The sequence below is a fragment of the Lupinus angustifolius genome, chromosome LG08 (assembly GCF_001865875.1).
Source record: "Lupinus angustifolius cultivar Tanjil chromosome LG08, LupAngTanjil_v1.0, whole genome shotgun sequence".
Taxonomy (NCBI): Eukaryota; Viridiplantae; Streptophyta; class Magnoliopsida; order Fabales; family Fabaceae; genus Lupinus; species Lupinus angustifolius.
This window is the reverse complement of record NC_032016.1, coordinates 2295803-2316615: the sequence shown is the minus strand read 5'-3', so window position 1 is coordinate 2316615 and position 20813 is coordinate 2295803. Positions and strand designations below refer to the sequence as shown.

Genomic DNA, 20813 nt, shown 5'->3' with positions numbered 1-20813 from the left:
GCACAGGTAAGATGAATGTTCTTAACCATGTGAATACACATGTAACATGTGTGTTTCTTAATCATTAGAATGTACATTTAACATCTATGTTTTTAATCACACGAATGCACAAGTAACATGTGTTCTCTTAACCATATGAATGCACAAGTAACATGTTTTTTCTTAACCATATGAATGAATGCACGAATAACATGTGTGTTCTTAACTATTAGAATTAACATGTGTGTTATTAACCATTAGAATGCACGGGTAATATGTGTTATTAACCAAACAAATACACAAATAACATATGTGTTATTAAACATACGAATACACGGATAACATATTTGTTCTTAACCATATGCCAAAAAATTATTGCCTCGTGCAAATGCACGGGTAACTTACTAGTTAGAAGTTGAAAACTATGTCTTTTATCATTCTCTTCCATACATATCTTTATTTTAAAGAATTCTGTAGTCTATCTAAGAGGTGAGTAAGACTCGGTCCGACCCGTAGATTCATCTCAACCCGATGACTTAGGAACGAGTCTGACTCATCTAAATAAATAAAAAAGACAAAGATTAAAAGGGACAAACCCGTAGTAAAAAAAGACGGGTTCAAGTCTATGTCCGGGACATCCGATCCGTCCCTTATAGTTATATATCAAGAATAATTGAATAAATACTTATCAATACCCATTATGTTCAACTCATATAACTTAAATACCTACAAGCACACACAACATATCTATATCACTTATTATATAATGTTTATTCCTTACTATGAATACCCAATTTTGTCCGAAAAAAACGTTCTTCAAAATTATTCAAAAAAATGAATGAGTTAAAAATATTTTTATTAAGGTTTGATTATCAGATAAATTAAAGATTTGAGAATATGTATTTTGAATCAAATCATATCAGTTTGATTAAGCTCCATGAATCACTTTGATAAGAAATAAATCTTTAGGGATTCAAAAAAATAATAAATCAGAGATTACATTATGGAAACCAAATCATATCAAATTGATTGTGTTGAAATATGAGTAAGGTAAAAATTACAATTGTATAAAAAAAAATAAGATTGTGATAATTTTTAGGTTGAAGGATGCGATTTATGGTTTGTAGTTTATGTACTGATGAGAAAATGAATATTTCAGTTGAGTTTACATAAAGACTGTGATAATTTTGATTATGCATGCTTAAAGATTTGACAAAAAACTCGATGTTTATCATTTTGTCATTTTCCATCCGGACCTGTCCCTATCTTAGACCCGTCTTATTTTAAACTCGTCTCTCACGCGTCTCATCCTAATTAGGGATGGGTGAGAGACAAACTTAACCAGTCCCAACCCATCCCACACTCACAGCTAGTCTATCTTATCTGCCATACCGAAGAGAATAAACTTAATTAAGTTAATTAGATGTGGTATAAACTTTTAACATTATCAATCAATTGTGTATGATTTAAGGTAATCATTATTAGAGTTAAATTATTTTTTAATGAAATGATAATACATGATTATTTAATAGTGAAAAAAGTTTTTACCAAAAAGAATTCTCCTCTTATTACCATATTCTTTTGTTTTCATCATAAAATATCATTTTTTTTAAATTATCTTATAAAGTGTTCATCCCATGCTTTTCAAATATAAATTTATTTGAATAACAAAATAAAGCATATGTGAAGATTAAAAAAGAAAAATTCTCAATTGACTCCATGGCAATGGTACACAAAATTATAAATATTTAGGTTCCCTACCTCATAAGTATTTTGGAAGATGAAATTTGGATGAAATTAGATGAACCATGAAAACATATCATAATGAAATAATAGAAATAAGGTTTAGAGTAGTTCTTAGGCTTGGCAAGCATGTTTATTAAAGAATGTAACATTCCATGTGAACCTGTTTTTAATTCATCCATTGCCATCAATATATAAAATCAATTTAATTGTTGAACAAAACAAAAGTAATAAAACTTTGTATGAATGAAATGGAATCATATCTCAATCTGAATGATGAAACTCATAAATCATCTCCAAAGAGGTTAGTGTACTAATCTTGTTGAATTAATACTCTTATTTTCATGTAAACCAATAAATGTCCATTGTTTTAAATTGCGATTGTGGTTATTGCAATTGCGACCGTTGCGATGCGGATTGCAGCAGTTGCAATGTGAATCATTTTGTGAATAGAAAATATTTTTGATATCCATGAGGCCTGATGTGGCCTGCTACGGTTGTGTTGCGGCTTGATACAGTCCAAACGCGGTTTGATGCGGTTGCGGTCCATTGCGATCGCATCATTGTGATTCGGTAGCAGTCATCGCAACCACAGCATTGAGGCTGCATCATGTGATGCGGTCCACAATTTGAACTGGTCATGTCATATGTACAAGAATTTCTAACTGAACAACAAAATTTCTAGTGAAACTTTCTAATAAAAAAAATGCTTTTTAAGGCTAATAGGTAAGGTGGCTGTGATAACTGGTGGTGCAAGAGGAATTGGTGCTGCAACAGCCACATTGTTTGCAGAAAATGGAGCATATGTCGTGGTTGCTGACGTTCTTGATGATCTGGGTGCTACACTAGCCGAATCGATCGGAGGCCGCTACATACATTGTGATGTATCAAAGGAAGCTGATGTCGAATCTGCTATCAACCTTGCACTTGCATGGAAAGGGAATCTAGACATTATGTTCAACAATGCTGGAATTTCGGGTTCCGAAGGAAGCATCACAAGCCTTGATATGGACCAACTAAATCACTTACTTTCAATCAACCTTAATGGAGCAATACATGGAATCAAACATGCTGCAAGGGCAATGATCAAAAGTCACATAAAAGGAGGATCAATTATATGCACTTCTAGTCCCGCGGCTATCGTTGGTGGCTTAGGTTCGCATGCTTATACGATATCGAAAGCCGCTATGGATGGGCTAATGAGAAGTTCGGCTTGCGAGTTAGGAGCGCATTTGATTCGCGTAAATTGCATCTCGCCGCACGGCGTTCCCTCGGAGATGCTTGTCAATGCTTTCAAAAGGTTTAGGAATGTTGATGTTACACAGGAAGAAGTGAGTGAACATATTGGAAAAAGGGCAAGTTTGTTGCATGGAAAATGTGCAACAACAGAAGATGTTGCATATGCTGCACTATTTTTAGCTAGTGATGAATCTGGATTCATAACAGCACATAATCTTCTTGTAGATGGGGGATTCACAAATGCTAATAGTTACATGAGTTTTATTTACCAAGACCCAAAATGAAGATAAATAAACAATGTATAAGTCTAGTTTTCATTAGAGAATGAAATACAAGAAAGACTCCTTATTATATGCATAAGATTTGTAGTTCTTTAATTTGCATTTAGTGTAGCATACTCTCTATATCACTCTTTAATATATGGTTTTTTATTCAATGTGTAATTGACAAAAACCTCTTTATTTCATTTTGTTTTATTAACCATTTCCTAGCAACTCATTCGAACAATGATTATTTATCCTTGAAGTTACGGATTCAAGTTGCAGGAGACCAAATTTGGGGAATACAATATTGCTCAAATATTTAAGCTTGTAAGTAACATACTAAATATATTCATAGGTTCAGATGATCAAATGTCAGAGAGTGTTACACATCTTATTTTAACACCAAGAATTAATTAAAGAACTAAGTCTACAATTCTCAAGAAAATAATAAGTATTTTAGTAAAATATTATAAAATAGCAATCAAATTAACGATTTCTTAATCAAATGATAAGCAGAAAAAGGTGAAGAAATTATTACTTTGCATTTTAAATGCACAAGAGGGTTTAATTTTTTATTTCTAAATGTAGAGTTCTTCTATAAAAACTTATAAGATTAAAATCTAAAAATTGAAAAATATTTCTCCTACAACTATGATTTGGATCTCAAACCCAAATATAATTAAGGAACTTTTAAATAATCTAAACATGGTACTACCTTCCATCATTTTATCATTTGTTTTTATAAAGTTTTAGTTTTGCTTCTTTTTATAGGATCATGTATATATTAATTGTTTTTTATTATCAAAATACTCTTAATTGGATAAATAAAAAAGGGAGGGAATCCACGTACTTCAAGAGTAACTTTAAAAACTTACTCTACATCTTACTCATTCATTCTATGATAATTAAATAGTTCAGATCTACCCACTAATTCAAATCGCGTGAACCATTAGAGTTTCATAGAATAGATGACTAAAATGTATAAGATAAAGGGATCCTTCTCAAGTTAAAATAGAAGATGAATTAATGACAACTTGAAAAATTTACATCTAATTGTTAATAAACTAAAGCAAAGAGTACATATTTATATGGAGAATAATGAAGGCTTCTACATGCGAGACCCACACTAAGTTTGGACATAAAGGCAACCATCATATTACCTTCCCAGAAGATTTGCTGAACATGAATCTCCAAATTTATGTTAAGCAAATAGGTGATGTTGTTGATAACTAATCCTAGCTGCTACAGCTTAACCTGCATCATCTTTGTGATGATGTGAAATGCCTCAAGACAATAACTTTCTAATTTTACAGCATGATGACCCTAATCCCAAGTCAAATGAAGCCTTGTTCAATAGCAAGAAGCTCTTGTAGGATGAGAGACGTAGTTCTGAATTTACCAGAGAAACCTGAAAGTCAATTCCCATCATGATCCTGATAACGCCTCCTCCACCAATAGTTTGATCACAAATAGAGCAATTGTTATCAACATTTAGTTTTTCCCAATCAATCACTAGACGACTCAATAAGTACTAGCCATAGCAACATCCATGGAAAGAACATAAGTAGAAAACCAATCCCTAAGATTGTGGTGGACATTTATAGTGACATAAGTAGAATCTCAAGGAGTAGAGCCAAATATAGAATTATTTCATCACCGCCAAGCCCATCAAAAAACGACTTCCATTGTCAGATCTTGTATCATCCACCAATCGAGACATGAAGCAATGAGTAGTCCAGAAACTCTGATCATTAAAACCCAAAAAACTCCATACAGAGTTTAGGGTTGCAGCAATCCCTAAAAGTGTGGAGAAGATCCTCACTTGCAATATTACATCGAGAGTAGATAGGAGAGATAGAGATATGTCTCAAGAATCTCTGAGAGTTAATGGACAAGACATCATAAACAAGAGAGCCAAGAAAGAAATTTGACTTTTTATGGAATATATAATCTCTACAACCAACTCCACTGAAACTAAATAGTCGTGACCCTATCATTGTTTTTAATCTAACAGTAACCAGAATTAGCTATGTAGTACCCAATGACACTATGCTCTCAAAACTAAGAGTCAATACTACTCGTGGAACACGGAAGTGGAATCGTAAGGATAGAGGAAGCAGAGTAAGAATGCCAAAATTCCAAGACCAGTCCTTCCGTAAGTCCTTTAAATGTAACCAGGTATCTAAGATTTTAATATAGTCCACCTAATTGCAAAGCTTACCCAAACCAGACCAATTATCATACCAAAAAAATCATTCACCATCACCTAATTGTCAGCTGAAATCACTCCTAAACTCCTCGATATCCTTCACAATACTCTTTCATATAGGCGATGCATCTGGCCTACTAGGTGCAAAAACCATACAACAATCCCCAAGATACCTTCCTTTAAAAACCTTGCATAAAAGTTCTAATATACCTTCCTTTAATAAGCGTAAAACTATTCAAAGAAGTTCTAATATAAAAAGGATCATATATATAGTAATCCATCCCCCCATAAAGAAGCTAAAACTTCTCAAAACAAATAAGAGACGTGATTTTAATATTGTCTAACAAATCAATTAATAATTATAAGTACAATTAATCAATAATAATTTTCATGGGATTTTTCGGTTGAACATTTCAGATATGGTGAAGAATGGAAGAATACCCCAAGAGTATTCCACTTAAAATTACACAAATTAAATGTGCAACATATAGACACATTTTGAATAAAAATATAGAATCTGAGGGTATGAGTTTATAATCATGTTTCAGTTCCCTTAGACTCGTGGAACTTATGCTTCTCTGAAAGTTCTTCAGATTGAACCACCTTTCCATTTTTCTTCTCATACTCTTGTGTCAGTTCCTCTAAACGCTTAGATATCTGTCCCCAAAAAAATATGATGCATAAAGTTATAGTTCAAGTGTCACATTATTAAATCTAATCACATCATGCATTATTGGAATGTCCATTATGTAATGGGTATTTGAGTAACAACTTATTCCATTAATCAATGGCAAGAACTAATAGAGCTAAGCAAAATATGCGTGCATGTTTATATTCTATTCTATCAGAACATGTTACAACAACGACAACCAAGCCTTAGTCTCACTAGGTAGAGTCAGCTAAATATGATATGAGTGGACCGGCCTAGAGCATAGCAGGTTCACAACCTATTATAGACCGATGATCTATTCGAAAGGACTTTTGAGAGCCTAAACATGCCGATTTATCCGGAGGGCTTGCCCTGGACATAAACTTCACAATACTTGTTATAATATGAGAAAATATTCTGTGGTATCTCTACCAAATTCATAGAAAGGAAGAGTACCTTAATTGAATAAGCCAGGGGCAATATCGTATCCGGATCCATTGCGTCTTCAGGGAAGTTTTTCAAGGCATGTAGGAGTTTCTCGAAAGGTAGTTTAATCTGATAATAAAAAAAACTACCAAATATGAGAAGAAAATCTGCAAATTATATTCTTCCATATCAAACACAAGTCACAATGTCACATGATACTCACCAAGTCATCATGACAATACTTTAATAGGGACAACCCAACTTTAAAGACAATTTTAACACCCTGGAAGGACAACAACGTTGTCAATATATAAAACAACAACAACCGAACTTTTATCGCACTATGTACACCAATGGCAATATATATCAATTTATATATATATCATGACAATTTCACACCAATGGTTCTTAGAAGGAGAAGTGCTGCTAACCTCATAGAGAAAGACATCCCAAATTCGAAGAGCTAAATGGAATGGAAAAGAGTATGAAAATACAGTTATGAACCACTGGCTTGCATACATGGTAGGATTTATCATTTCTTGTGAAAAATGTTCTCCTAATTTCGGTAGATGCTCCCTCACCAATTGTTCAAATTGAGAGAGGTATTGCTGTACCAGAGGCAATCCGGCCTACAATTGGAATGACAATAAACATGTTGAAAGAGAGTTCTTCTCATCAAAGAGTAAATTGTTAGTAAGTAGCAACAAATAAAATCGATACAATGATACCTGTGTCTAGTATTTTGCTCATAGAATATGTTTATAAGAAATGTCAGAGACTGAGATGCGGCTAACAGTACTAATGTGTCAGTGCAGTTAATGCACTGTAACAGTTACGGTTATAAGCATGGTAGTCAAAATGGCATGTCCACTCGTGAGATCACACGACCCACGCATTTGAGTTAGAAAGATACAGTTAAGAGTATAGTATACTGTTTCTTTTAAGCTTAGATATAAATGATGTTGTAACAACATCCTTGAGAACCAACAATATTAGTTTCTATTCAGACAAATTCCTCTAAGTTTCTCTCAATCACTTTCTCTTGTTTTCTACTATTTTCTTCCACTCTTTCGATTTCCAGAAGCCTGTAAATTTATGAAAACAAGAGGGGAACAGCTTTTTGATATTTGGAAGTTCGTAGAAGCAAAAAATGGCAACATATGGACTCGGGCTGTCCCATACAATGACTAGCTATTGCGGTATGGTTTTCCTAAAGTTCATTTAAATTGGTATCAAATCCTTCCACCATGCCTCTCAATTGCAAACGAGTGTGCAGGCTGTGACACCCGCATTGTAGTGTTTTCCTAGAAATAGTCAAGGGTTTAGTGCAAACATAGCCTAGATGGGTGCCAAGCCGGCAAAGTATTGTGGAATTTTAGGAACCAATTACACAGTATGGGACTTGAGCCTAAAATAAGCAGTATGAGAATCTGATGTGGGGTTTATATGGCCTTGGGCTATCCCACCACAATGGCCACCTTTTGTGGTGTGTTCTCAGGTGATTCGTATAACCGTCTATATGCATTGTCCATCCTAGAAGCACTCTTAAAATGCCTTCATAATACTTTAATGAAATTCAATTTGGAAAGGGAGGCTCACATATTTACAAATGCATCTTTGCCCCTAAACATACTGGGTTGTGTTTATAGCTTCTCTCTGGTGTTCTACTCGAGAATTTTTTCAAGGGAATTGCGGTTTCCAAATGTAGAGAAATTGGACAGCTTTGCTGCAATTTTTAGCCTTTATTTTTTATTGTTTTTTCATACCATGGAGGATATCGTATTCTCCCATAGTTGTACTCTTCCTCTTTTCATTGTAATGGAAACTTTTTAATATAAATGCAATAAAATTGAACCAGATCCATCATCTGATTATTCTTATTTTATTTCACTAAACAAGTAGTTTTGTAATAATGATTTTAAAAGATGAAGAGTCTGTCAAGAGCATTCTTTTCGGAATCATCAAGTAGCATTATCTTGAGCACATAAAGGACAAGAACAGCGAAAAAAGAGAGCGTAGACTGTACCATACAAAAAACATACAATAAGCATTCAAGGTTAAAAGCATATGTTGCTTCAAGCTGTGAATACACCATGTTGACTCCAATGACATAATATTCAAGTTGCCATATATGCGAAAATGCAAAAGCTGTTGCAGATGCACATTCATAGACAATATAAAGCTTTGCCAAATCAAACAAGAAAATGAAATATAATTATTCTCAATATTAAAGTTTGATTCATTAGAAATATATTTTAAAAGAATGATCCCAAAGTACATGGAAGATGCATTGAGAATGTTGGTGATAACAACAACAACCTAGCATTGATCGCACTAGATGGGGTCGGCTACATGGATCGGTGATAAGCTCAAATAAATTCATGGAGCAAAATAGTTACCAGATACAAGCCCTCCATTGGCGCATGAACAGCTCCTTTCAGCAATGCAACCAACAACCAAAATGCATCCTCCTCACTCATATAAAGAAGCAACAGACCTGCTAAAAATCCCATTCCCTGGATTTCTAAAATGATCAGAATTATGAATTACTTTGCTACAAGCATAAAAAAGTGATTTGCATGAGCAAAACCTGAACATATCCAACATTTCTGTCAAAGACCGAGTAAGCTTTGAGAACATTGTAGAGTGACCGTTGGCCAGGTCCATGTCTCTGTCGGAAGAATACATGTGATGGGAAGGTACGAGAAATATCACGAATTATATCTAGCTCGGAGGATGATGTCTCATATATGACTAGTTGCTGCAAAAGGAATAATGTGTCATCAATGGAATCACACAATTGTGCCACAATAGTACAATAAATTCCAAGAAAAATTCAGTGTAAATAATAAATTTCCTGTTTTCTTTTCATTTCATACTTTAACCAGTAACCGTCATAAAACTAGTTATGCATGCAAACTATATAGTCAGTAGTCATTTACACTAATTTCCCCCTTTCAATGACATCTAAACAAGAAATATTCAAAAATCCATTAAAATTTTCATGTATGTCACAATCGTTAGCAATCAGATCCAGTGGAAGATGTATAAATGTAGTCTGTGATGTAGTTTTCCTAACAGAGTTTCAGAACAGAATATAACATAGATTCATTGAAACATAAACCTTTTCTTTTCAACTTTTAAGTCTCAGAAACATTAATCTTTTTAGTCACATTTGAACAATTAAACTTCTTCAGATAAAGATAGAAACAGCATTATCATAATATCCAACAAAAGAGAACCAAAATCAGATAATAACCTTGTCCAAGTAGAATTGTAGACACAAGCATGTGGAAGTCTATGGTTGTGTGTGTGTGTGTGTGTGAGTGTGTGTGTGTGTGAGAGAGAGAGAGAGAGAGAGAGAGGGATGCTAAAACCAAAAGAAAAATACTCCAACCTCCCTTGCAGATTCTTGATTTGTAACAAATCGCACCTCCGTTTATGAACCCATACAAACATATAAAATAAAGTCCAGAAAGACTTATGGTAGTTTAATATAGAACCACTAATATAGGCAATGTGTTGAATGCCATAAGAGTCCTCGGGTAATCCAAAATATCCATACAAACTAATTGCTTTAGGAAGAGAACAAGATGCCAGAAATGAAACACCATGACCAATGGGGTAAAATTCAACCACCCAAAATACTAGATTACCTCATAAACTCCGGGATTCATCAGCAATAGGTCTCGACTTCCAGATATCAACTGCCAAACAAGACCCCTTAAACAATCAGGAATTCCTTTTCTTATACGCCTTTCAACAACATGAGGTTTTCTCCGTAGATAGTGCTTCCAATCACTCCCACCAACCCCAATCATCTTCCTCCATTTTCTTACTCTTCTTTCCTCCCTAATTCTGACAAAAGATACACGATAATAAAGGTAAAATCCTCGGCCATATTTTAATGTGCACTCATGCTATAAAAAAATAAAAATAAAAGAAACATCCCCCTCAAAGGTTTATTGGAGAAAAACAAAAATACCTCTCATTCTCAAATGCTGATCTATTCTTGACTAAACTGTCAGAAGCACTAACATCTTGTTTGACAAACCCAAATCTATCCAATGCTCTTGGTGAAGGAACTGGACCTGGCTCGTGATCATCTATTCTTTTCTTTTCCATTCAAAAATCACAAATTAGTCCTCCAAAACCAAAGACAAAAATATGCTTGCTTCCATAAACATTACAATGAGGAAACCCTGAAAATAAAATTGAAAATTAAGTAAAACAAAAAGGATGTCATTACAATTTGACTAAAACTATTAGGAGACGAAATATGCAACTTGCAGATGCATATAGACAGATATAGTTACAAAACTTTTTTCATCACACTAATAATCACTCAGTAACAACCTGTTTACAAGATACTGAATTAAAGAAAACAAGAAAACTAATTTCTTTATGGTAACACAAAGATAAGTATAATCGCAGTCTTCTTCTTAGCGGCGTAATCATGGAACCATTAATGATCCAATCATGATATATTATATGAGAACATCCACAATTTCGCTTCCAAGTTCCAACCACCAATGAATTTTATTTCCGAGGACGATTCCTGGATAGTGGAGGCACATACCCCTACTTAACTTGAGAAATTTTCTATTATGCATTATAATCATTCGTCATATACATCATATATATTTATATCTGTATGTTGCTTTTCCCACGACCTAACCATTTGTACTTGTATGTCGTCTTCGGTGTTTTAAACTGTACTATGCAACTACAAAATTGTGGTTTTTGAAGTCTCCGCAATGGCATCAACTGCGTTTTTCCCACAATTTTCCTCAATTGCGGTAAACACGACCGCAACTGCAATTTAGAACATTGGTCATCTTTGCCTCCGCTGCCTAAAATTTGTGGGCCCGTCAACAACTAGTATTGTATAACATACCAACCAACCTAGTATAATAACTAATTAGTGATGGCTATTGCTTTCAATTGGAAAATTGATGCATTTGAGCTATATGATCAGGATTTGATTACTTTTCAAGGAACTGAGAATCCCTATACTGAAGAAATGAAGTTTCTGGCTACCAAATAATGAAAATTGATATATAGACTGTAAACTTAAAATGATAATTAGATAATAGGCTTATATATATTTTCATTAATCAAAAGTTAACTCAATTTTGGTTAATCCCTAACTTTATTTTCTCACCTATCTTCGTCCTTAAATGTTCTATCCAAAAAAATTTGATTGTAGTCTACCTTAGTCCCGCTAGGTAGGGTCGGCTACCTCGATTAAACAACACACTCTACCACAAATCATCTTTCTCTAAATAATTGCTAAGCACTAAAACCAAACATTTGGAATAGAGCCGGATAGCGCGGTGTTTGAGGCTCTCAATTAGTAAGGTCCCGTAAGTGGAGAGGCTGTTCCCAGGATTTGAACTTGTGACCTCATCGTCACTAACAGACACTCCAAGGAGTACAGAAAATAAGGAAAAACAGTAAAACCAAAATCGGGTCAACACAAACCTTGATAATTTGAGACAAGCTAATGTGATCATATCATAAAAAACACAAACCCAAAAGTTCAATATAAATATAAAAAAACTAAGAATTTAAACCAAAAATATGATATATGTGATATAAAATACGAACCTAAGATTGTTGAATCGAAGAATGGAAAGATGAATAATAATTTTGATTCTGAATAAATGACAGAAAGGTTTTTTTATCTGAGTTGAGTGGGGTGGCCGGCGATTACTAAATTTATTTCACTGTTTTCTATTGCACGATAGAACATGGCGTAGATCTTAGCCATTGGGTCAATCCAACGGTTCATACTTTCACAAGTGCCATTTTTAATTTTCCTTTTTATTCAAAGGATCACGTATAATGATACAATCATTCTTTAAGGATTAGTTTGAGAGTTGAATTTTGGAGGGGAACGAAAAAAAAATGGAAGGCTTGAGAGCCATCAAATACATTTCTGAGATGACTCCCAAATTTTTCATTTTCCTTTATTCCCCTCCAGAAAAACAACTCTCAAACTAACGCTAAAGAAATCATGTCCTCTCCTCCAACATCATACTAAAATGGAAGCAATTATGGATGTAAATGAGTTGAGTAGTTTAATCAGTTAAAGATCGATACTAGTTGAGTTTAATGTTGAACTATTTTTCAGTTCAATTAAAGTTCATGACTTTTGAGTGGGACAAGGAGCTCATATTTGTGTTGTCTATCAACATAAATTTAGAGGATATGTAAGGTATTGGTGGATTATATATATACATGTAGAAGAGAAAGTTTGTAAATATTAATAATAAATATAGCTATTAATTAAAGTCTACACCATAAAGATTGTCCACGTGTATATGTATGTATAGAAATTGACTCAAATGAGAATAATTTTTAATAAGAGAAACAACAATTAATATGTATCTTATTTGAATTTTCTAGATTAAAATGTAAGTGAATATAATTGTTTCAAGTGATTATGTGACTATAAGTTAACTTTTAATCTTAATTATATCTATTATTGATAATTTTGGATAAGCCCATGAGATCTACATATACTTATTATGCGGACATAGCATGAAAAATTTGTCCGTCCACAAATGTTTATCCAACATACCTTTTTTACTTCTGGGATTTTCCAACTGACAAAATAGGTGGGTGGCAGGTATTACAATGAAATATTTTATAGTTCAGTACTATAATACAATAGATATTAAAACCTTTTACTCTTACCCACCATATTCTAGTTTTGTTTGTTTTTTAACTTAAACGAGAGTGAATCTTTTGTTTGACTTTTTGCATTGTTGTGTTCATTTGTATTTTTAATGTAATATTACATGCAATTTTAAAAATATAATAACCACATAATATATATACATTTGTACACATATTTTTTTTAATTTTATATATGGTGGTCCAAAAAGCGGCTCTACTCATGTTTAGAGTGACACAATATGATATTTCATGTCTTATTTAAAAATATGTATGTTCATGCTCATCCTAATTTAGGTGACATTGTCTGAGTACATGACGGTCCCAATTGTTATCATAATTTTTATATCAAAATTGTTTTCACTTATGTCACTCACATGTATATATGTATATAATTAAGTCAGTTTAGGCCTAACTAATTAAATTGTATTTGATTTAAGTCTGACTTATTTATTTAACAAATTCAATTTTTAGCTTATGTTGAACTTGTTTGATTCACGAACAAATATAAAGTTGGTACAATTTATTTTCAGTGGTAGAAGTGAATCAAGTGATTGAGTAAAGTTAAAACTAAATACAGACAAATAATTTCAGGACAAAATTGTTTATATTTATATAAATTAAAAGTACGCTTACGAAATTTTGAAATATATGAAGATGAAAAAAAATTATATACTAAAATCAAAATTCAATTTATTTAGAGGACAAAATCATAATAAAACTAGAAATGAATTAGTGATAAAAAGAAAGGATGTAGAGGGTTGAGGGCGGAGGGAATCAGATCTCATTTTCTTTCTTTTATTACTATTTAAAAAAAATCCTACAATTAACCTTTAGTTTAATAGTAATTATGAATATATGATATATTTTTAGTAAATTTATTGGAATAGTATTGTGAGTTACTTTTTATTTTCAAATTAGTTACATAATTTTTTTTGTTTAAATAGGTTTCTTAAGTTATATTTTTGTTTTCAGAATATCCTATAAGTTATTTATATTTTCATGTCGGTTCCTGAAGTTGCTTTTCCATTACTTTTTATACTTAAAATTCATTTTTAACGGTACAATTTAGAAAATTAATATAAAATTTTGTAAATCTTTTTATTATGAACTTAATGATATCAATATTATGAATTTTAGTTGAAAATCGTGAGAATGATGATAAAAAACTTGTTAGCACTTAGCATAACGTAACCAAAATGTAATAAAAAATTACAGAATTAAATTGAAAACGAAAAAAATAATTTAGAAGACCATTTTAATAGTTTTATACTTTAGGTTTATGGGAAATTAGTTAACTCCTCTCCCTACCAATTAATATAATATAGTATTTGATTATGGGTATCGTTGGGAATAAACAAACAATCAAATAGTAAAAGAATATAGAGAAAATAGAATAACACAAGAGATTTGGTAACGAAATTCAGTTAATTATGTCTACTTCTCTAGGAGCGTTGAGAGACTGTCACTACGTATTATTAGAGAATAAGGATATGTGTTTTGACTATTCTTCTCTTTGTTACATTATGTTTACATAACATAAATATATAGTCATTTATCTCAACTTCTTTACATAAGTCCAATCTCATAACTTATATTGTTGTTATTTAGAAAATATGAGTAATTGCACAACAATCCCACCATGACGAATATCATCAATCTCCATCTTCCGCTGTTGGGTTGGGGAAGCTCCATAGTCTAGCATCAGTGAATGTTCAGCAAGCTTAGACAATGGCTGAACTTGTCCACTATAACCAGCTTAGTTAACTTATCTCCTTATATTTATATAGAAGTTGAAAATCAAGACTACCAAAATGTTTCTGTTCCCCTGCTTGAGCTTGTCCTTTAGAAGCCTTAATTGCTCCTTCAGAACAAAAGCTGACCATCCATCAATCACAAACCCATTCCAGTTTGTTTGCACAAAACTTGCGAAATCCTTATGCTTGATCCAACAGTTATTAAACTTGAAAGGAATTGGACCTCTTTGGGAGACTTTATATTCAGAATTAACGGACAATGATCCGAAAAAGAATGCATACCAACCCATTAAGATGCCCCATACCAGTGTTGAAGCCATTCATTCGACAATAAGATCCTATCCAACCTACTCATCCTTCTCCCCCTGGTTGGTACCAAGTAAAACTTCTCCCAATAAGGGGAAGGTCAACCAACTCCATACTTCTAACCCAGTTATTGAACAAAAGCATCTCCCTGTTATTATGCCTAAACCCACCACCTCTACGCTTCGAAGCATCTCTATCTGCATTGAAATCACCCAAAAAACACCACATGACAGCACTAGTCTCACTTCTAAGATTATATAGCTCCTCTGAAAGACACAACTTTTGGGAGAATTGACAAGGCGAGTACACGTTAGCAATGCAACAAGTTAAGGAATCTGTAACCCAAGTTCCAAAGGTAGTAAGAAAATCAGACCCATGAACTGTCGAGACAAGACAAAACTTTGACGAGTCCCGAGCACCGAGAACACTACCTGAGCGCCCAATTGAAGGATTGAACTCACATTGACAGTTTTAATTCCCCCAAACCGAGAAATAGACCTAGTCTTGCACCAACTCAAGCTTCGTTTCTTGAATCACAACAAAGTCCGCAAAAATTTTCTTCACCACTTTTCTAACCTCCCTTCTTTTTACACCTCCTCCTAACTCCCTCACATATAGGGTTGCACAAGTCATGGATCACATTGAAAATATCCATCTCCTACTTCCAATTATGCAATTCTTTCTTTCATTTCTTCATCAACTCCATTAAAACTCACCCCAAAATTTTCCCAATGTTCCAACCCCTTTATCTCATTAACCAACTTCCTCTCCCAATTGCAAGACCAAAGGAGGATAGAATTTTTTCTTCCTTGGAAATCTCGGTCGAGCAAAAAGGATTCTATTAGGAAAGACAACATTGAAAGAGCAAACCCTAGAAAAGGCCTTAGTCATTTTATTAATAGAGTGATTTCAATTTAATTAAAAGGGCTAGAACTCAATTAAAATCAGATTTCAATATGCAGATAATTTTGATGGAGTTTGCTCAAAAAAATTTGCTTTGTTTTATTATGACTAGCTAAATTTTATTCATCAACGGTAAATATATTTAGTTTTTGTCGGTAAGACTAAGAATATCTTCTAATTGATAGCTAAAAACTAATCCGTTTTATTGTAGTATATTTTGATTCCTCTACCAACATATATTTTTTTATACTTATAGTCACCCATTTTTATCTTGGTTTAATAGTCTTAAATTTTGAAGTTTCCATAGAAATTTGTCATGATTTTGACACCTAACATGCTTAAGCTTCATCATTAGCTTCCAATTACTTGATTAAATAGCATTTCTTGATATCTAATTTATCTATTAATATTTCTAATTTATTAATCAAAATCATTGATAGTTTTGTATATGATGCTTATCTAGGGGTGAATTGTTCATTTATTAATGCAACCTTCATTAGTTACTAGCAAAAATCATAAGTAAAAAAACATTCGAAACAATTTGGTATTCCAGGCACTAAATCAAAGTTTCCCTAATATTATTTTTAACAATTAAGTAGAGCCAGGATGAAATGAATCAAAGTTTCCCTAATTAGAAGACATGATGTTAATCTGAATGATTTTTCTTTTTATTTCTTCAATTTTTTCAAATTGCACTATGCACACACAAGTGAAACATATCACAATACTCATGTCTTGAACTTGAATGCACAAATAAACCTGATTACAGGTTTCTCTAATTGCATTAACTTTATTGCACAAATCAACCAGATTACAGGTTCTCTATTTTGTACAAAATAAAAAAATAATTGATTTGATAAAATATGTTGCCTACAAGCCAGACATTATTATTCTTACATTCTTCATCCCATTGATTTAAAAGATAGCAGTTTTCAATCTTCTTCCCAACTCTTGCCTGCACACACAAAAAAACATCAATTAAAGGACAACCGAGCACGAGACTCTCACTTAACAGAGTCTGACAAGATTAGATGTACGCAATTTTACTCCCGTAAACCGAGAAGCTATTTTTAGTATGTAATTAAACATGTGAGTTTGGGGTCATTAAGCGACAACTTTGTTGTTGCGCCGAGCTTGCCCTTAAAGTTAAAATAAATTAATGATGTTTTTGTAATGTTTTGTTTACCTCATGAGTTGCCTATCAAAGCCTGAAGCAGCTAACATCCCTCTATTTTCTTCAGCCCTTCTCAGAAGGTAAGGCATAACTGTCTCTATAGGTCCAAATGGCATATACTTGCTAACCTGAAACCCTGCATTACTCAAACCAAAGGAAAGTGCCTCTGACATTCCATAAAGTTGTGCAAATTCAAGCTTGTGATTCACCTTCCCAATCCCTAATTCATGTGCTTTTGCAGCAGCTAATTTCCCTACACATCATTTCATATATACCCATCAATTAGAATCTTCCTTATTCTAAAAGATAATAAAGGTTTTAAATCGTAGTCTACAACCAATGATATTGCAGTTTTTATAGTCTTTACAACCATATCGCAAAACTAATTGGAGCTGCATCAGCCATATTTTGTCGTATTTGTCTTCTATGATTGTAGTAAATACAACGTAACCACGATCTTAATTTATTATGATAAAATGAATAGCCATTGTGTTCATGTATATAAGTACCTGATTCAATATTATGGGTTGCAAGAACAACTCCACCAGGGCCATTAGCAATCTTCTCAAGCATAAAAGTGGAACAATCATTGAAGCACTTGTGTGTATCATGAATGGTATCATGAATTGGTGATGCATACCCTAAAGAAGAAGCTACTCTTCTTTCCATTGACATATAAGCACCTCTCACCAACTTGAACCCCATTGGGATACCCATTTTATCTGCAGCATTTGTTACAAGCAACAACCTCTCCTTAGCATCTTTCAAATAAGTCTGCATTGTTCCAAACACAATAGGGTTTTCCACTTTGTTATGCATAATGGCTGAAGAATATGTGAAGTAATCAATAGCTGGTTGAACCTCAGTGTGTTCAGCATCAACCAATAAAGGAATATTGGCTTGCACACACTTTTGGCATAGTTCAAAAAGTCTCTTATTGGCTAGTTCAAGATCATTTTCTTCTTCTGAGGTTAAAGGTTCTGGTCTTTTCCTTGTATGGTATAAAGGACTAGACTCAGAGAAAATAGGGAATGATTCTTGTTTCCATGGCAAAATAAAAGATGGGTCTTGTTGTTCCCATCTTAGCAAGTCACTCATTCTTTCTAGCAGCTTCATTGGACAAATTGCAGTGATTTTCACAATCTCAAAGCTTACCTATAACACATTAAAATTTAAAATTTTGAACCATTAGTAACATTATAATGAGTAAACACAACAACTTTTTGTGTGTAAATAACAAAGCTGATAAAAAATTACACAAGCAATAAACCACAAGATTTTTGTGGTCCACCAAAGCAATTTGTACCCTTTTCACCAAAACTCTTTAATTTCATCACGCACTCTTTGTCTGTGACATCAAATCTTTGTCCCTAGATAGTGGTCACATTAACCATACTAGATTGATTTCATTCATTTCTATTCCATGTTGGATCCATCATCAAGTTGGAGCCATAGCACACATCTTATTCATCCTTCATAGTGATTTTCTTTTGCATCTCAACTGCACCACAAAAGCTTGGACCCACAATCTGATCTAACCATGCCAACGTACATTTTCTCATGCAGAAGAATGAGATTTCAATGCCATGTTATGGACACGTGTCACGCCGAGAAAGGGTCATTGTTTGCCATCCGTTACATGCAAAAACCAATCAGGAAAAAACAAACAGACAAGAGTTCTTATAGATAAACATCAAAATTTGTACATCAATTTATACATAATCATTAATAATTAATGTATAAGTTCTTCCCTAACATAATATATCATTTGATTGATCATAAATCAAATAAGAAAAAACTTATACATTATGAATTAATGTAATCTAATAAATGATGTAACAAAAATGATGCACAAATTAAATACATTTAATTTAAGCAAAAATTGAAATAGCGCTTACCGATGATGGTGGAAGTGATTTGCTCACATCTATGGTGTGCAGGAACCCTTTCAAGTTCCTGTCACATCCATCATTGTCATGGGCGTCTTCGACGCCATACACAAGCATGCCACGTATACCAGCATCATTCAACGACCCAATGCTTTTGCTAGCGCTGATAGCATCCTCGCCAGCACAGAAGTGGTCATAGAATGAGCCACGAATGGTGGCGAGGATGATATCCCTGGCACCCTCTACCTCCATGAACTTAGACCTCATGATCCACATTCCAAGGTCAACCATAGATTCAACTCCGGTAGCATAAAGCACGGTGGTGGAACGGAGGAGCTTGGATGTAGGGACGTAGGAGAAGAGCTTTTCAACGTCGTGGAAGTTGAGGGCGGAGGGATCAACGGCGGGGCGGAGGATGGTGGAGGAGGGTGGCTTTTGGTCAAGGATAGTTGGAGATGAGAGAGTGGGGGAGAGAGGGAAAGGGTGAGTGGAGTTAAGAGGCTTTGTTGCGGTGTTATAACGAAGTTTCCTTAGAATTCTTGGTGGGATTACACGGGTGGCCATAAAAGTTGAAACTTTAAGGTTGTTGAAAATGTTGTTGTTAATGTTGTTGTTGTGTTTCTCTCTCTTTTTCTCTTGTATTTTCACCCTAATAGATACAATGAGATGCAAAAATGTGAAGTTTGTAGCAAAAGGGAGGGGCGTTTTATAGGTACGAGTTAGGGTTAACTAAGAAAAGTAATAAAAAGATAAGATTGAAGAAAGAGTCAAGTGCATGGTGAGTCATAAGAATTAGATCAAGTTAATTAAATCTAATCTTTTTACTTTTATAAATTTAGTTTGGTAAAATTCATGGAAAAAAATGAGTGTAATATATATGCATTGTTACCATAAAAACATTTATACATAGTTAGTACATCATTCAATGTTCATCGACATTGTATATTTTTAAGAGTCGATAATAATTAAAAATAAATGATAGATTATTAGCCGATGGTATATAAAATTTTTATATTTACATTTTTCTCAAGAAGGAAATTATGAAGTTTAGAAAAGTTTTATGCAAATATCTCTTTGTTTAGGTGCTTTGTTTTGTTAACCTACATAATAGGCTTTTTAAGTTTTGACTTGACAATTTTTTCGTTGAGTTTGAATTGTTGTTGAAATGTGATAATGGGTGGTGATTAAATGGGACAAATGTTGAGTAGTGAGAAGTTTAATGAACACGTAAGTTTAGGGATGTGAGTTCCAACAAACGTGGATCAAGAATTTGAGAGTGACTCAGAGCTTATACATACATTACTTGGATCCACGCATGCAAGATTCGTTTTTATGGTGAAACTAAACTAATAAGTAAACTTGCACTTTCTAATCTCGCATCATTTAACACGTATTAATATTATAAATTTACAGCTATTTCATTTATTTTAATATTTTTTGTTCAATTATTTATTATTAATAATAACTCATAGTCATACCCCATAACTAATATATGCAGCATTTCTATTCTAAGAGAGTTTCATTATCTGGGTTTTTATTATTATATATGCATTATTTACAAGCATATATCTTATATCTATTTATATAATGCAATT

General features: G+C 33.3%; 3 protein-coding genes across 5 annotated transcripts; 1 reads left to right on the top strand and 2 right to left on the bottom strand.

Annotated features, from left to right (window-relative positions):
* Window positions 1924–3352, top strand: LOC109354917 (short-chain dehydrogenase reductase ATA1). Its single transcript, XM_019597735.1, has 2 exons — window positions 1924–2026; window positions 2441–3352. The coding sequence occupies exons 1-2, from the start codon at window positions 1965–1967 to the stop codon at window positions 3243–3245; spliced, it is 867 nt and encodes a 288-aa protein (XP_019453280.1). The 5' UTR covers window positions 1924–1964; the 3' UTR covers window positions 3246–3352.
* Window positions 5775–12262, bottom strand: LOC109354916 (EVI5-like protein). 2 transcript variants are annotated; one of them, XM_019597734.1, is made up of 9 exons: window positions 12119–12262; window positions 10494–10710; window positions 10165–10366; window positions 9099–9269; window positions 8908–9024; window positions 6940–7137; window positions 6732–6791; window positions 6539–6637; window positions 5775–6090 (listed from the first exon to the last, which is right to left on the bottom strand). In XM_019597734.1, exons 2-9 carry the CDS (start codon window positions 10631–10633, stop codon window positions 5971–5973), a joined length of 1107 nt encoding a protein of 368 aa, XP_019453279.1. In that variant the 5' UTR covers window positions 10634–10710; window positions 12119–12262; the 3' UTR covers window positions 5775–5970. The 2 variants fall into 2 exon arrangements, with proteins under 2 accessions (XP_019453279.1, XP_019453278.1); XM_019597733.1 differs by having other exon boundaries at window positions 10494–10713; window positions 12123–12262.
* LOC109354621 (proline dehydrogenase 2, mitochondrial-like) lies at window positions 16827–19892 on the bottom strand. 2 transcript variants are annotated; one of them, XR_002108579.1, is made up of 5 exons: window positions 19228–19892; window positions 17839–18484; window positions 17342–17582; window positions 16983–17110; window positions 16827–16943 (listed from the first exon to the last, which is right to left on the bottom strand). XR_002108579.1 is itself a non-coding variant. In XM_019597238.1 (4 exons), exons 1-4 carry the CDS (start codon window positions 19780–19782, stop codon window positions 17071–17073), a joined length of 1482 nt encoding a protein of 493 aa, XP_019452783.1. In that variant the 5' UTR covers window positions 19783–19892; the 3' UTR covers window positions 16836–17070. The 2 variants fall into 2 exon arrangements, 1 of the variants encoding a protein (XP_019452783.1); XM_019597238.1 differs by having other exon boundaries at window positions 16836–17110.

Coding starts and splice junctions, on each gene's coding strand:
- LOC109354917 (XM_019597735.1), top strand. CDS start 1,965: ATGAATGAAATGGAATCATATCTCAATCTGAATGATGAAACTCATAAA. Junction 2,027..2,440: donor CATAAATCATCTCCAAAGAG/GTTAGTGTACTA, acceptor ATGCTTTTTAAG/GCTAATAGGTAAGGTGGCTG.
- LOC109354916 (XM_019597734.1), bottom strand. CDS start 10,633: ATGGAAAAGAAAAGAATAGATGATCACGAGCCAGGTCCAGTTCCTTCA. Junction 10,367..10,493: donor TCAGCATTTGAGAATGAGAG/GTATTTTTGTTT, acceptor ATCTTTTGTCAG/AATTAGGGAGGAAAGAAGAG. Junction 6,792..6,939: donor GGGATGTCTTTCTCTATGAG/GTTAGCAGCACT, acceptor TTGTCCTTCCAG/GGTGTTAAAATTGTCTTTAA.
- LOC109354621 (XM_019597238.1), bottom strand. CDS start 19,782: ATGGCCACCCGTGTAATCCCACCAAGAATTCTAAGGAAACTTCGTTAT. Junction 17,583..17,838: donor AACCCATAATATTGAATCAG/GTACTTATATAC, acceptor AATGATGTGTAG/GGAAATTAGCTGCTGCAAAA. Junction 17,111..17,341: donor TTTGATAGGCAACTCATGAG/GTAAACAAAACA, acceptor TTGTGTGTGCAG/GCAAGAGTTGGGAAGAAGAT.